The sequence below is a fragment of the Neomonachus schauinslandi genome, chromosome 6 (genome assembly GCF_002201575.2).
Source record: "Neomonachus schauinslandi chromosome 6, ASM220157v2, whole genome shotgun sequence".
In the NCBI taxonomy this organism is placed as follows: Eukaryota; Metazoa; Chordata; class Mammalia; order Carnivora; family Phocidae; genus Neomonachus; species Neomonachus schauinslandi.
Window position 1 is genome coordinate 127,682,678 of NC_058408.1, and position 13,619 is coordinate 127,696,296.

The 13,619-nt window shown below is 43.6% G+C and overlaps 2 protein-coding genes and 1 non-coding gene across 6 annotated transcripts in view; all 3 read right to left on the reverse strand.

The window, feature by feature from the left end:
- Positions 1-907: 907 nt before the first annotated feature.
- On the reverse strand, positions 908-2,932 carry NPM3 (nucleophosmin/nucleoplasmin 3). 2 transcript variants are annotated; one of them, XM_021699913.1, is made up of 6 exons: positions 2,798-2,929; positions 2,421-2,506; positions 2,064-2,183; positions 1,838-1,931; positions 1,351-1,474; positions 908-1,258 (listed from the first exon to the last, which is right to left on the reverse strand). In XM_021699913.1, exons 1-5 carry the CDS (start codon positions 2,913-2,915, stop codon positions 1,359-1,361), a joined length of 534 nt encoding a protein of 177 aa, XP_021555588.1. In that variant the 5' UTR covers positions 2,916-2,929; the 3' UTR covers positions 908-1,258; positions 1,351-1,358. The 2 variants fall into 2 exon arrangements, with proteins under 2 accessions (XP_021555588.1, XP_021555587.1); XM_021699912.1 differs by having other exon boundaries at positions 915-1,062; positions 2,798-2,932.
- A 1,077-nt stretch (positions 2,933-4,009) lies between these two features.
- Positions 4,010-13,619, reverse strand: part of OGA (O-GlcNAcase) — a 28,771-nt gene continuing 19,161 nt past the window's right edge. For 2 of the 3 annotated variants that reach the window (XM_044916135.1, XM_021700283.2), the window contains 6 exons: positions 13,241-13,326; positions 12,182-12,286; positions 10,627-10,712; positions 10,161-10,353; positions 8,132-8,291; positions 4,018-6,199 (listed from right to left, as the gene is read on the reverse strand). In XM_044916135.1, the coding sequence (XP_044772070.1) occupies positions 6,063-6,199; positions 8,132-8,291; positions 10,161-10,353; positions 10,627-10,712; positions 12,182-12,286; positions 13,241-13,326 (767 nt within the window). In that variant the 3' untranslated portion in view covers positions 4,018-6,062. Of the gene's footprint in view, positions 6,200-8,131; positions 8,292-10,160; positions 10,354-10,626; positions 10,713-12,181; positions 12,287-13,240; positions 13,327-13,619 lie in introns of all 3 variants that reach the window. The other variant, XM_044916134.1, reaches the window with a different exon arrangement.
- On the reverse strand, positions 11,991-12,099 carry LOC123325192. The gene has a single exon (XR_006540296.1). It is a non-coding gene; the product is annotated as a U6 spliceosomal RNA (small nuclear RNA).

Below are 13,619 nucleotides of genomic sequence, written 5' to 3' on the forward strand. Positions count from 1 at the left end.
TGTGGGAGGGAGTGGGCCTGGCCCTACCACCCCACACCCCACCAGGCACTGTACTTTGTCCATCCTCAGCATGTCTGGCCCCAGGCTGTCTCAGGAGTTAACCTCTTGTTTGTTTGTTTGTATGTGGGACACTGAAATACGCGCCCCCCACCCCACATCAACACAGCTGCTGAACTGCTGACCCCAGAGTTGGTCACATACACACGAATGCTCACACCAGGTACTTCCCTTTCTCTTCCTGGCATAGGAGCAGTCAAACCTCAGAACACCTGATTACGGGCACCAGAGACCCCCAGACCAGGCAATGTGCTGGGAATCAGGAACCCCTTAGCCCAGGAGGCTGAATCCCAGGAGCCCCTCTCTGCCCCCATATGCCAGGCCACCCGGATTCTGGTTTCCCTGTCACCCAATCTGGCCAGCCCCCTCCATCTGGCCCCCGGAATCAGGTTTCTAAGGGCCCAGACCCGCTCAGAGACAGCCCGTAAGACTGGAAGGAGGAGTAAAGACTGGCTTCTGCCCTACCCCTCACAGGCCCTCTCAGGGCCTGAGCCCCTTCGTGGATCTAGGGATGCACATTCCTTGGACTGCTTAAGCCCCCTTATCTGCCCCCCTGCCCATCAGCCTGAGTGCTGACAGAGGCCCAAGCCCCTTGTTTGGATGCTGATAACCTCCTGGGATGGCCCTCCCCCACCTGTAGGGACTGGGAATGGGCTTGGTGTTGGGAGGTCCTCTTTTAGCAAGGCAGTTGGGGCCCAGGCCTGGCCTGCCCCCGGGGTCCTAGGGATAGCAGGATCCCACATTTCTTCACCCTCCCCAGGCCCAGGGCCACCCTCGATGCTGCCACAGTGCCACCTGGTGGTCCCTAGGGGAATGCCACACCAGCAGGTAAAGAAGCCACACAAATGAGTTGCAAAAAACTCCACATCACTTTATTTCAACCTTTATCCAAAAATGTAAAAAGTATTAAAAATGTGCAGTCCTGAGCTTCAGATGCTGATCTCCAATCTCATAGGCCAAGTGGGGAGAGAGGGTGAGGACAGAAGTTCAGAGTTCCTCCCAATCCTGGAGAAAAGGGAAGTCCCAGGTAGGCCGTAAGATTAGAAAAATACCAGGGCTCTATGAGGGATAGGACCACCCTCTCTCCTAGCACCAGCCCAAGACCCCACCCACCCACCCATCCTCTTCAACGGAGAAGACACATTTAAATTTCTTGAAACTTGTACAGGAACATGGTGCATGGCACATGTAGCTAGCTGACCTGAGAAGAGCAAACAAGGGGTCAGCATCTAGGCCTTCACCTGCTTGTCCTACTTCATCCCAGACCTTGCTGGACCCCTTCCCCCAACTCACCAAGGAGGCTAGGGCCTACCCCCCTGCTTCTTGGCAGGCAGGATGGGGCACAACTCAGCTTCCTCCTCCTCACTACCTTCTTCTTCACTCTCTTCTTCCTCAGAAACGTCATTGCTTATAGTAACTGGTGGAAATGTAAGCAGTAAAGAAAGAGGAGGTTCAAGCCAGACCCCCTTCATACCATATGTCATTTATTCATGCCCTGTGGTGCCAGGCTTGCAGGGACCCTGACCTCCCAGAGCTTATGATCTAGGTGGGAAGAACCTCAGATACTAAGATGACAGAGAGCTAAAGGAGACCACATTAATGGAGGTGGAGAAGTTGGGACAGGTTTCATGCAGGAGGTAAGCTCGAGTAGGACAGAAAGTGGAGGGTATAGCCTGTATGGGACCTGCACTAGGAGATAAGTCTGGGATGGGGCAGGAGTGTGAAGCAGTGGGGGAGACCCGATGGAGAATCCACTAGAGGCAAAGGAGAGGGCTCTCACCAATCTGGTGCCTCCCAGTGATCCGCACAGGGCCAGAACCTGACTTTAGGCGGAAGGTTACAGGTGGCTGGAGCTGGAAGTCATCCAAACTGAGCTGGAAGGAAGACAAGGATGAAGGCCTGGCCTGCCCAACCTCCTGATAAGTTAGTCCTTCAGTCCTCAATTCCTCACCCCCACCCCTAGCCCTACCCCCACCTCCATCACCCAGCATGGCAGGGGAACTCACCATGGGTTGGCAGGACAACTTGAGGTTGGCTACAGGGACTGCAATCTCCTGGTGGTCATGATTCCTGGCCACGACTTCTATCACATTACACTCATCTTTGGCCCCCTCAGTGAGGCAGAGCTGGGAAGGGTACACAGGGCCTCTGGGTCTCCCCAAACAAGGGTTGGCACCACAAGTGGAGGCATCTACCCTAGAACTTGCCCCGCCCCAGTGGTCCCCGGATCACCTAGCCAGGGAATCGCCCATGTGGGGGTCAGGAAGAGGTGACTCTCAGTAAAAGGGATTGGGGGGACAGGTGGAGGCCCCCCGAGTTGCCTGCTCTGGACCAACTATTCACCACCCTTCCCCGCCCCTCACCATGGTCAAAGCCAGCACATGCTCCGAATCATCTTCTTCTTCTACCTTGAAGGTGAAAGAGCGGGTGTGGCCGGAGAGCTCACAGCCTGGAAGAGGTAACAGTGTGTGTCTGAGCGTTCCACCAAACCTCTGTCACGTGTAGCCAAGGTCAGACCGGCCATTTACGGGCCCACTTCTTAGAAACACCTGGGGCACTCGGCCCTGGGCCCCTCCCTGCACATAAGGAGAAGGGTCGCACCGCCCCCTTCCGCTTGGGCTGCAGCGTGCGGGGGGGGCCCCCTTCGTCCCCACCCACGTCGTGTTCACCCACGTTGCATTCCTGTTCAGCCCTGCCCGACCGCCCCAGCACCACCTTCATCCCCTCCTTTCTTCAATACCGAAGAAAAAACTGTCCATCGTGACCGGAGCCGGGACCCGCAGACCCCCGATCCCTCCGGTCCGGGCTCGGCTCTCCTGACTCAGGAACGCTAAGGCGGCGGCGGCGCCGGCGGCCATGCTGCAAGGGCCGTCTGGGAACTCCGCCCCCGACACGTACAAAGCGAAGGGACTCGTCGCTGGCTCCGGCCCCGCCCATTAAAGGAGCCGCTGGCGTTTGAGAGAGAAGGGACCGGGGCGCAACCGGTCCTGGGGAGCCCGTCCGGCCTCTGGTCAGACTGTTGTGTCGGGACTGCGGGGAGTAACATCACAGAAGCATGGATTTTTCTTTTTAATGTTAATACCCTTGCTTACTTCCATGACCACGGCTCCCGAAGGTGGCCCCTGCCTCCATTTTCTCTAGTTCCTCTCACCCTCTGCTGTCTCCACTCCCCCGATCCAGGTAAGCTTTCGTTAAAGGGAGAATAGATACAGAAGTGTAAACACTTCCAACTCCCCTTGTAAAGGCGAATTTCAGGGCAGCGCTTTTCTTATGAAAGCAAAGGAATCATGCTATTTGCCTTTGCTCCAGGAGAGCCGAGGATCCTGAAAGACTTTTCAGCTACAGGTATTTTCTATTTGAACTACTCGGTCCTCTTCCTAGTATGCTTCCTGCTCTAAAAACCTTAAGTTTACTATCCAGAAGGCATAGCTTTATTAAGCTTCAGATGCTGCCTTGATGCTGGAGCTTGCTAGCAAAGGATATCACATCAGATTTGGGGATGCTACTCCTGGCAGGCACGTTTTGGAGCTTATTACGAATCAACCCAAACATCCTTCCACCTTAAGACTCCTCTGTCACATAGTTTGGGCAGGGCAACTCTCCAACCCCCATCATTCACCTTTTGACCAAAGAATCTGATAAACTGAAACTGTACTCCTTATCCCACTAGATTAAGGGAACTCATTCAAACTAGCTGCCCTAACTCACGCCCAGGCTGTTAATTGTGGGAAGAGAGTGGCTTGGCCAAGACTAGTCTACTTTCATCTTTTACCTTGCTTGCCTTGAGGAAAATCTGGAAGGAAGTGTTTTTGCTGAAGATGAGAATGGGAAGATGCAGCCCCTAACTTGGAACAGCTGTGGAGAATACGTGCTTATAGATGAGGCATGAAAGGCACGAGAAAAGGTACCAGGCAGAAACAAGAAGTAGGTTTACACAGTACACCACCACACACATTCACTTCAAGTTTTATTTTGCCTCTTGCATGGTCTTCAGATAGTTTTACAGTTCGTTTTCTACAGGAACTGAGCTGTGATCTAAACAATCAATGAAATGTCATTCCAACCTTAATATAATATTCATAACCATAGAAGAGAGCGTAGCACTTTACCATCCTAGAGTGATGAAAGTATAGGCCTGGACATCTGTTTCATAGTTAGCATCTATGACCAGAAGACCAGCCAAATGATTATTATAAAGCCAAGATAAAACCACAAGCAAACTTGCTAAAAATCCTGATTCCATAGGTTGACCCTGAAATCCTCCAGATAAATGCTAGAACTGTCTACTAGTGTACAACATGTACTTAAAAGAGACAACCAAGTGGCACTAAGCTGTTTTAAACAGTATTTTGTAGAGATCTTCCCTTCCCCCTAGCCCTTGAAAATGCAAACTTGGTTCCAGCTTTCCAACATCATACCCTTCTATCAGTTAAAGGTTTCTACCCTGAAAACGAAGAGGTCTCCTTCTTCCCCTCCCTTCATCTTACAAATTCAGTGCACACTCACAGGCCCTGGTTGAAAGTCACTAGATACCACTAGGTACAATGCTTTAAGATTCCAAGCCCACACTGAAGGAACTTCATGAAGGAAAATGTTTCAGGTTTCCTTCTCCTTGCCCCTCCCACCTCAGATCAAAGTAAAACAGCCGATTTAACAAAACTGCAGGGAAGCAAGATAACAAAATACTGTTCTGAATCCATGGAAAAGTCAGCCAGCCATGATGAAAAAATGAATCCTGCAGAGATTACCTGCTAGCCTCATGCTCAGAACCCCTAAAAACACCAAATCTAAATCAAAATACATGGAGCTTTCAGAATCTGTGGTTAAAGGAAAAAGAAAAGGGTAACCATAAGTCATTGGTTAAAGTGTGCTCATTGTTTTTTAAAAATTAGATACAAACATGCAAGAATTAAAGACTCTGATTTAATAAAACCAGTTGTAACAGGTCTTGACATTAAAGGACAACTGATCTCAAGGCATATGGGACCAATCAGTCCCTGAACCCTACTTGACAGATGTCAAAACTAACATTTCACATGCTGACCTGCATCGAGGTTAATTTCCAGAAGTGACTGCACCTTGCAACAGATTGAGTCCCATGAAGTTAGGCTCTCGTACCCAAAGTGGTCATGGCCTAGCCCTAGGTGGGAGGCACTTCAAAAATAATAAAACTTCTAAAATAAAAACAAAAAAAACCCAAAAAACAAAACAAAGGGAAAAGTAAGAAAATCCATCTTCCACTGATTTACATTATTCAAAGTGCCATCCTGAACCACACCCTTTCATTTTCAAAAGGAAAAAAAAATTACAAAAACAGTGAACACAAAAGTCAGGTTACAACTAGTTTATATACAAAAATTTACAAGTTTGCCATTTTTAAGCTTTTGCCACAAACAACTGCACATTTGTCCCTACAAAAGCACAACATGCCTGAACCAATGGTCACTACAAGAGACAATTGGCCATGGCTTTACAAAGAGCAGAAAAACTGCCCCAAATTAAAATCATTTATTCAGCTTAAAACTATGCCAACAATCATCCCACTTGGAATCTCTACCCTGAAGCCTCTGAAACCTACTAAATCTTTCTCACTTCTGACATGTCCCCAAAGAATGAAAGACATTTCATTCAATAAGCCAAAGAGGATGACAAATTATTTTGATTACTCTTATTAGATGAGAAATGCAACCACACTGGATGCAGAACACAGTGCTGACTACATTTATTGAAGACCCCCTCCCTATAAGCCCATATAGAGGTCTTGGCACCTAACACAAGACCCAGAAAGGAGGCCCACATCTGTTTCAAACAGGATTTGCATCAATACTATCTTCCAACCAGTGAGTAATCTCAAAGTGTGATTGGTGAGTTTTACACAGTCTTCGTTTCCAATCCCAATTGGCTGATTTGTTGCCATTCCAGAGGCTCAACTGTATGAAGACCCCAACCACCACCCACCAGGTGAAGTTAAGAGACTTTTGGACAGTTCAAAGTGCCAACAAACGTCACAGGCTCCGACCAAGTATAACCACATCCTTTGGAAATCCTTCCATTTTTGCAATTTCAAAACAGCCTAACTTGCTGTAAAATTCCAGAATTCTTTTATCATCTGGTCTCACTTCACAGAAAGCCCCGCGGGAGCCTAGAAATAAAACAAATATTCAAAAATGTAAAGGTCAGTTCGAATCATGGCTAGGAATTGTGATGAATTTTTAATATATTTCAAATAGATGATAGTAGAACTTGTCTATAACAGCTCCTAAATTTCATAACACAATTTTTAAAATTCATATTAATATTCAATGAATATTAATATTTATCAATACCAAATACTGCAGTGGCAACTATCTTCAGTGATGGATATGTTAAACTAGCTTGAATGTGATTATTCACGATTTCAAATCATCAAATTGTACACTTTAAATATATACAATTCTTAACTGTCAAAAATACCTCAATGTAAAAAAAATTCAACTGTCAGTGAAACTCTTCCCCAGAAAGAAAATCTTTTGAGGAAAAGGCTAAGAAACCTCAAAATAAAATACATGGAGCAAGGCAGAGAATACCTCCTGTTTAAATTTTTTTTTTTTTAAGATTTTATTTATTTATTTGACAGAGAGAGACACAGTGAGAGAGGAAACACAAGCAGGGCAAAGTGGGAGAGGGAGAAGCAGGCTTCCCGTGGAGCAGGGAGCCCGATGCGGGGCCCGATCCCAGGACCCTGGGATCACGACCTGAGCTGAAGGCAGATGCTTAACAACTGAGCCACCCAGGCGCTCCTGTTTAATGTTTTTAATATAAAGTACCTTTGAAGGGCAAAGGCCATTCCAGCCTACGTCACAAGCCAATATAATCAGAGTATGTTGTATATTCTAAGACATACCTCATATACCTGCGTGATTCTGTCCAAAGCACAACACTGAGAATTATGCTATCTTCAGAGTTGTTTAAATTATTCCACAGGGCGCCTGGGTGGCTCAGTTGGTTAAGCGACTGCCTTCGGCTCAGGTCATGATCCTGGAGTCCCGGGATCGAGTCCCGCATCGGGCTCCCTGCTTGGCGGGGAGCCTGCTTCTCCCTCAAGACCCTCCTCCCTCTCATGCTCTCTGTCTCTCATTCTCTCTGTCTCAAATAAATAAATAAAATCTTAAAAATAAATAAATAAATAAATAATTCCACAAAGGGGACACCACTGACTCAAATGATACAAAGATGCAAATAAGTGCATTCCCATGTATCAACAACCCTCTAAGGATTGGTCTCAAGCCGTCCATTTTTGTATTGGACAAGAACTAAAAATAGTTTTTTACACTTCTTAAAGGTTGTGTAAAAACCGAATATATTATATAGGGGCATCTGGCTGGCTCACTAGGTAGAGCATGTGACTTTGAGTTCAAGCCCTACACTGGACATAGAGTGTACTCAGCCGTTAAGCATCTGCCTTTGGCTCAGGTCATGATCCGGGGCTCCCTGCTCGGCAGGGAGCCTGCTTCTCCCTCTCCCACTCCCCCTGCTTGTGTTCCCTCTCTCGTTGTGTCTCTGTCAAAATAAATAAATAAAACCTTTAAAATAAATAAATAAAATAAATTATTTCCCCCCCTTTTTTTCCTTCCTATCTTCTTTATAAATAAATAAATAAATAAATAAATAAATGTCTAGGGTATTTATTATCCAGCCCTTTACAGAAAAAGTTTTCATACCACTAATATAAAGCAAAGTATTTCTGAAGGTTGAATTTGGCAAACAAACTCAAAAAAATTGGCAACTCTGCATTCCTAAATGAAGTTTCTCCCCAAGGTTCATTTAATTTTCAATTATCATAGTGAGTCTCCTGGCAAAATAAATTTAACCTCAATGTGTTCATGTCTCATTTCAACGGAGCTCAAAACAAGCATTTATAGTGTAACAAAGGAGCATTTTCCAATTATTAATACACATGCAATTCTCACACCACTAATAACTCAGAAGCCAAACCATAAATGGTGGGGAAGGGAATGTAAATTCACCGTAATTTACTTTTTATCCTGTCCCCACTTAGCCCAAACACCAGCAACTACACAAATAACGTACTCACCGTTAGCCTTCAGTGAAGACAGGAGGCAAGCCATCATGCTTTTGGCTACACTTGGGTCAGTTACTTTTTTGTGAATATCCATCTTTATCAGAGAAGGGAAGTTGGCAAGGAAAGTTTCTGGCAACACTTCCTGCTCTTCATGGAAACTCAACATTATTTTCTGTAAAAATTTGAAAGAATCTCTTGACTTTTAGCAGCTAGTCATTATGTATCTATATCCCAACTATAGAACCCAGCAATAGGAAAAGGAGAACAACATTCAAGCTTCCAGTCATTATGTAATTATCACATGAAGAATTAATTAGCTTATAACTCCAGCATTTTTGTTTTTAAAAGTTTGTCTAAAGGTAATGTGGTATCCTGGATTAGATCCTGGAACAAAAAAAGGACATTAGTGGAAAAAGAGGTGAATAAAATGTGGAATTTATAATAATGCACTAAAGTTGGTTTCTTAAGACTTGGACAAATGTAGAAAATGGGTGAGGGGCATATAGAAACTCTGTATTATCTTTGCTAAATCTAAAAATATTTAAAATTTTTAAAAAATTTAAGTTTGTATTGCTTGCACAAAATGTGCATGTAAAAAATGTTGTAGTAGACACCCTGGTTATTCTTTATATGTTCCTATGCTGAAAACTATAATTATCAGATTTGGAACAGTAAAATATCAACAGCTCAATCATCAGTACACTGTAGTTATAATATCTATGTAATTCCGAGTAAGTGAGGCCATCCACACCACCCTCTTTTAACACAGCCATCTGGCTAGGGGCAGAAGGTAAAAAGTAGTAATAAACTGTAAGAGAATATAAGTACATTTGTATGGGGAAGAGAAGTAAAGAATTTCAGAAAAGGAAAAGAGGAACAACATGGAAGAAAAAAGATAAATGTCACAAGAAGGAGGTTCCAAATATGTATCTAAAAGTATTTATTGAGCATAAACATTATCAAAAAGGAACTATTTTTAAATATATATATATGCTGATGTTTATCTGTAACTGTAGAGGAAAATTCACTGAAGCTGGGACAGGGCTGACATGACAAGTACTCCTATCTGGAGGCGCCTGGGTGGCTCAGTTGGTTAAGCATCTGGCTCTTGATCTCTGCTCAGGTCTTGATCCCAGGGTTATGAGAGCAAGCCCTGCACTGGGCTCCATGCTGGGCGTGGAACTTACTTAAAAAAAAAAAAAGTGCTCGTATCTGAAAACAGACTCTCAGAGCAGCTCACCCCTATTGTTTTTTTTATTACAATGAAAAATACATTACTGAGAAGGCAAGTGAGCCTGACAACCAAGCAAATGAGAGATTTTAATTACCTAAACTTGCCCTGAGTCCCCAAGGAAGAGACCATTTAAGTTTGGTGCTTCAAAACAGGGAGGAAAAAAAAAAGGTTCTCTGTCTATATTTTGTTTTTACTTGAGGAAGTATTATAACACTTCCAAATAAAAAAACTCCATCATGCTGAGGGAACAATGGAAAATGCCATGCTTAAGGGGGCCCCTGGGTGGGTCAGTCAGTTAAGTGTCTGATTCTTGATTTCAACTCAGATCATGGGATTGAGCCCCAACTGTCCCATGGCCCCTGCAACCAATGGGCTCCATGCTCAGTGGGGAGTCATTCTCTCCTTCTGCCCTTACCCCTTAAAATAAATAAATCTTTTTTTTTTTTTTTAAGTGGGGGGCGCCTGGGTGGCTCAGTTGGTTAAGAATCTGATTCTTGATTTCGGCACAGGTCGAGATCTCAGGGGTCACGGGATCCAGCCCTGTGTCAGGCTCCGCTCTGGGAATAGGCTCTGCTTGTCCCTCTCCCTCTGCTCTCCCCCCACCCCCCACTCACACATGCTCTCTAATAAATTAATTATAAATCTCTTTAAAAAAAAGGTCTGATATAAAAAAAAGTATCACACTTAAGAATCAGCAGCAAGAATTCTTTCTTACAGGAAATTTAGAAAGCACTGAGATTTTAAGATATATCTGCTTACTTCACTTAAGAAAAATTACTGTAGTATAATCTCTAAACCTGTTATTACCTCAGCCTCAGAGAGTTCTTTGTCACCATTTGGCTTGGTATACTTCTCCTGCATGAAGGGAATCCAGGAAATTTTACACTTTTTAATGAAGGGGGTCACATCTACAGTGCCCAGGGCATAACCACATATGCCATCTTCATCTTCTAGGACAAAACAGTAATCCAGGCTGAGGGAAAGCAGCCCTCCTACTAACCTGCTCAGAAGAAAAAGAGGGCAGAATGAGTTTCTAACACAAAACTTTAGACTTCAGTGATGTAGGTCTAATGTACTTGAATGGCAATCTATGGAAACTACATCTGGTGTAAGAAGAAACTGAAAATACCCTTTAATATATTCAAATTTTATTAAAACTAAAGTGGGATTTCTAGGAAACTTTATTTCTACTCATCAATTCCCCTCAACCTGATAAACCTGGCTATGAAATGCTACTCCCAAATCCAACAAATCCAAATACTTCATCACATACTTGTCTCCAATAAGGTCAGGCTGACTTTGAAAAGGTAAACCCACTCCATCGTCATACATTTCTCTGCAAATCTTGTACACGGAAGCCTGAAAATATAATCTAGTTAAGCAACAAAGCAAGAAATACAGCAACAGAATTTAACAATAGACTCGTAAGTTAGACCAGACTTCTAGGATAGGGAATAACAAAATGCCTGGCCTGTCATAAATATCACCTTGCTTTGTTAAATATTTATTTACAGAATTGTATTTGTTAATATCAGCAGAAAACAGTATGGTTATGGGAAACACAGAGAATTGCTTCACAGGGGATAGTTTTAGGTAGTTAAGCAGTAAATTCAAAATGCAGCAAATAATGCTGTTGAGTCTCTGTTTTGTGTATGTCCAAAATGTTTTAAACATGTTAGTCTTTAAACAGACTTGCTGTTTCCTGTAAGCTGATTATCAACAGCCTATTGATACTTCACAACTGAAAATTACAGAATTACTAATAGAGAAAATCAGTCAAGGACAACGTATCATTTGGACAAACTGATTAATTCCAACTCTAAATACAATTTAGCTGATTTTCATACAGAGGACTTAAAGGACTTAGCTCAAGATGTTATGAGTCTAAGTTCTTTATCAGGTTCTTCCTTAAATATCACCCCTCCTGGGCGCCTGGGTGGCTCAGTTGGTTGAGCGACTGCCTTCGGCTCAGGTCATGATCCTGGATTCCCGGGATCGAGTGCCGCATCAGGCTCCCTGCTCGGCGGGGAGTCTGCTTCTCCCTCTGACCCTCCTCCCTCTCATGTTCTCGGTCTCTCATTCTCTCTCTCTCAAATAAATAAATAAAATCTTAAAAAAAAAAAATCACCCCTCCTGTGTTTGATGTTTTAGTTAACTTTGCTACCTAAAGTACCTTTTTGAAGACACAGAACTTTTTTTTTTTTTCCTTTAAAAATATGGAACATAGGGCACCTGGGCGGCTCAGTTGGCTGGGAGACTGCCTTCGGCTCAGGTCATGATCCTGAAATCCTGGGATCAAGTCCCTCATTGGGCTCCCTGCTCAAGCAGGGAGTCTGCTTCTTCCTGATGTTCCCCCCCTCGTGCTCTCTCTCCCTCAAACAAATAAAAACTTTTAAAAATTAAAAAAAAAATAAAATTAGGGGCGCCTGGGGTGGCTCAGTCTAAGCATCTGCCTTCGGCTCAGGTCATGATCCCAGGGTCCTGGGATCGAGCCCCGCGTCGAGCCCCCTCCTCTGCGGGAAGCCTGCTTCTCCCTCTCCCACTCCCCCTGCTTGTGTTCCCTCTCTCGCTGTGTCTCTCTCTGTCAAATAAATAAATAAAATCTTTAAACAAATAAATAAATAAATAAATAAAATTAAAAATATGGAACGCTTCACAGTTTGTGTGTCATCCTTGCACAAGGGTCATGGTCATGCTAATCATCTCTGGATCGTTCCAGTTTTGCTGCAAAGAGAGCACCACAACTGATTCTTTTAACCAGGGAGTTCAAAGGAAAAGTAGTAAGTGAGCACCATAACCATATACCAAGTGCGTAGGCAGACAATTACCTCATCTTTAGGAAAATATGGTCTGATAGTATAAACTTTGGAGGTAGGAGTCAGTGGGGGTGGTTGAAAAAAGAGATCATTTGCCCCATCAATTGGCAGCAAACGCTGTGGGAAGAAACAAAAAGAAGATGGATTAGTGTTGGGAAGATCTCCATTTCTTTAAATGGGTGTGCACTGCAGATTACCAACTTAACATTAACTGGCTACTGCAGGCAGACCTAAAGAAGAGGGGTGTACTATGCTTTACTAAAATAAACACCTCTTTGCTGGGGGAAGGGGGTGCTTCTGAATAGAAATTACCCAAAGTGAGTTACATAGCTTTAGTGGCATATTAATGGGGATTTAAATTTATAGTAAAAAAAAAATCTATTCCAGTATCACAAATCTATTTTTCTAAACCAATCTTATATAGACCATCTCTGTACTAAAAGATGGCAGAACAGAATGTCAGGAGGAGAGGTTTGGTCTGAAGAGGGTTATCTGTCCAGGAGACGCTTTATTCCCAAAGCAATGCGCTTCAGTTTGCTGTGCGCAGCAGAGCACCTGTTGGGGGGAGAAAAGTAGAGCACCTGAAAAGTCCATGAACAAATTTCAACACCAAAAACGCTTCTTATTTTGTTCAAATTCATTAACAGGCTGTTCTTTAGAGTACAAGTTTTATTTATAAAATAATTGGGAAAGTATCCAAAAGTCCTTTCACCATTCACTTGCGTAATTATTCATCCTTTTTGCTCATGGAATTTCCACTGGCAGACAAGCATGCGCGCATTGTGCATTGCGGGCGCAGATTAAAATGGTGTGCGACCTGCAAAGAAACAATGTGAAGTGTATACCTAGAGCCGCTGCGCTTCGCAGGCGCGGGGGGAATTGGCAGCATCTCCTTCAGAAATTACTGTGAAAGAGGAGGAAAATTTGATTTAAAATCCAGCTATGTAACTAAATTGAATTTGGGACTAGAAAGCCTTCGGCAGACCAATCCTTCCAGCCATCTGATGCGCAACATAAGGTTTCTCATAAAACAAAGAAAATGTCAATTCAGTTGTGAATTCATATTGATACCTGGAACTCTCCTGCTAGACCACCTCTAAAGGCCCAGGGTTCTTGGTCTCCAATTAAGAACTGTGCTGAAGAATGACTACGACACCCTGTTGAGATCAGATCCAAGCGGAGAACGTTACGAGAAAGGGGATTTCCTGGGGTCTCAAACGTCCAACACACTAACAAACACTTTGTGGAAATAGCTCTCTAACAATAATAATCCAGGGTTTCAGAACAAGGCTGTGATAATAATTTTTTTTAATTTGTGATGGAATTTCAATACCAATGTTTCTTCCTCTGATTAATGAATAATCACTGTAAAGAGTTCTACCCTTTAATTATTGGAAGTCAGTCTCAAGTTTGTTTGGGTCAAGTTTATATATCCCTAGATACAGCTGTA

Excerpts from the sequence above, each read along its gene's own strand:
- NPM3 (XM_021699913.1), bottom strand. The coding sequence starts at position 2,915 with ATGGCCGCCGGCGCCGCCGCCGCCTTAGCGTTCCTGAGTCAGGAGAGC. Across the intron at positions 2,184-2,420 it reads ATGTGCTGGCTTTGACCATG|CTCTGCCTCACTGAGGGGGC; the intron begins GTGAGGGGCGGG and ends TACCCTTCCCAG. Across the intron at positions 1,932-2,063 it reads AGTTGTCCTGCCAACCCATG|CTCAGTTTGGATGACTTCCA; the intron begins GTGAGTTCCCCT and ends TCTTCCTTCCAG.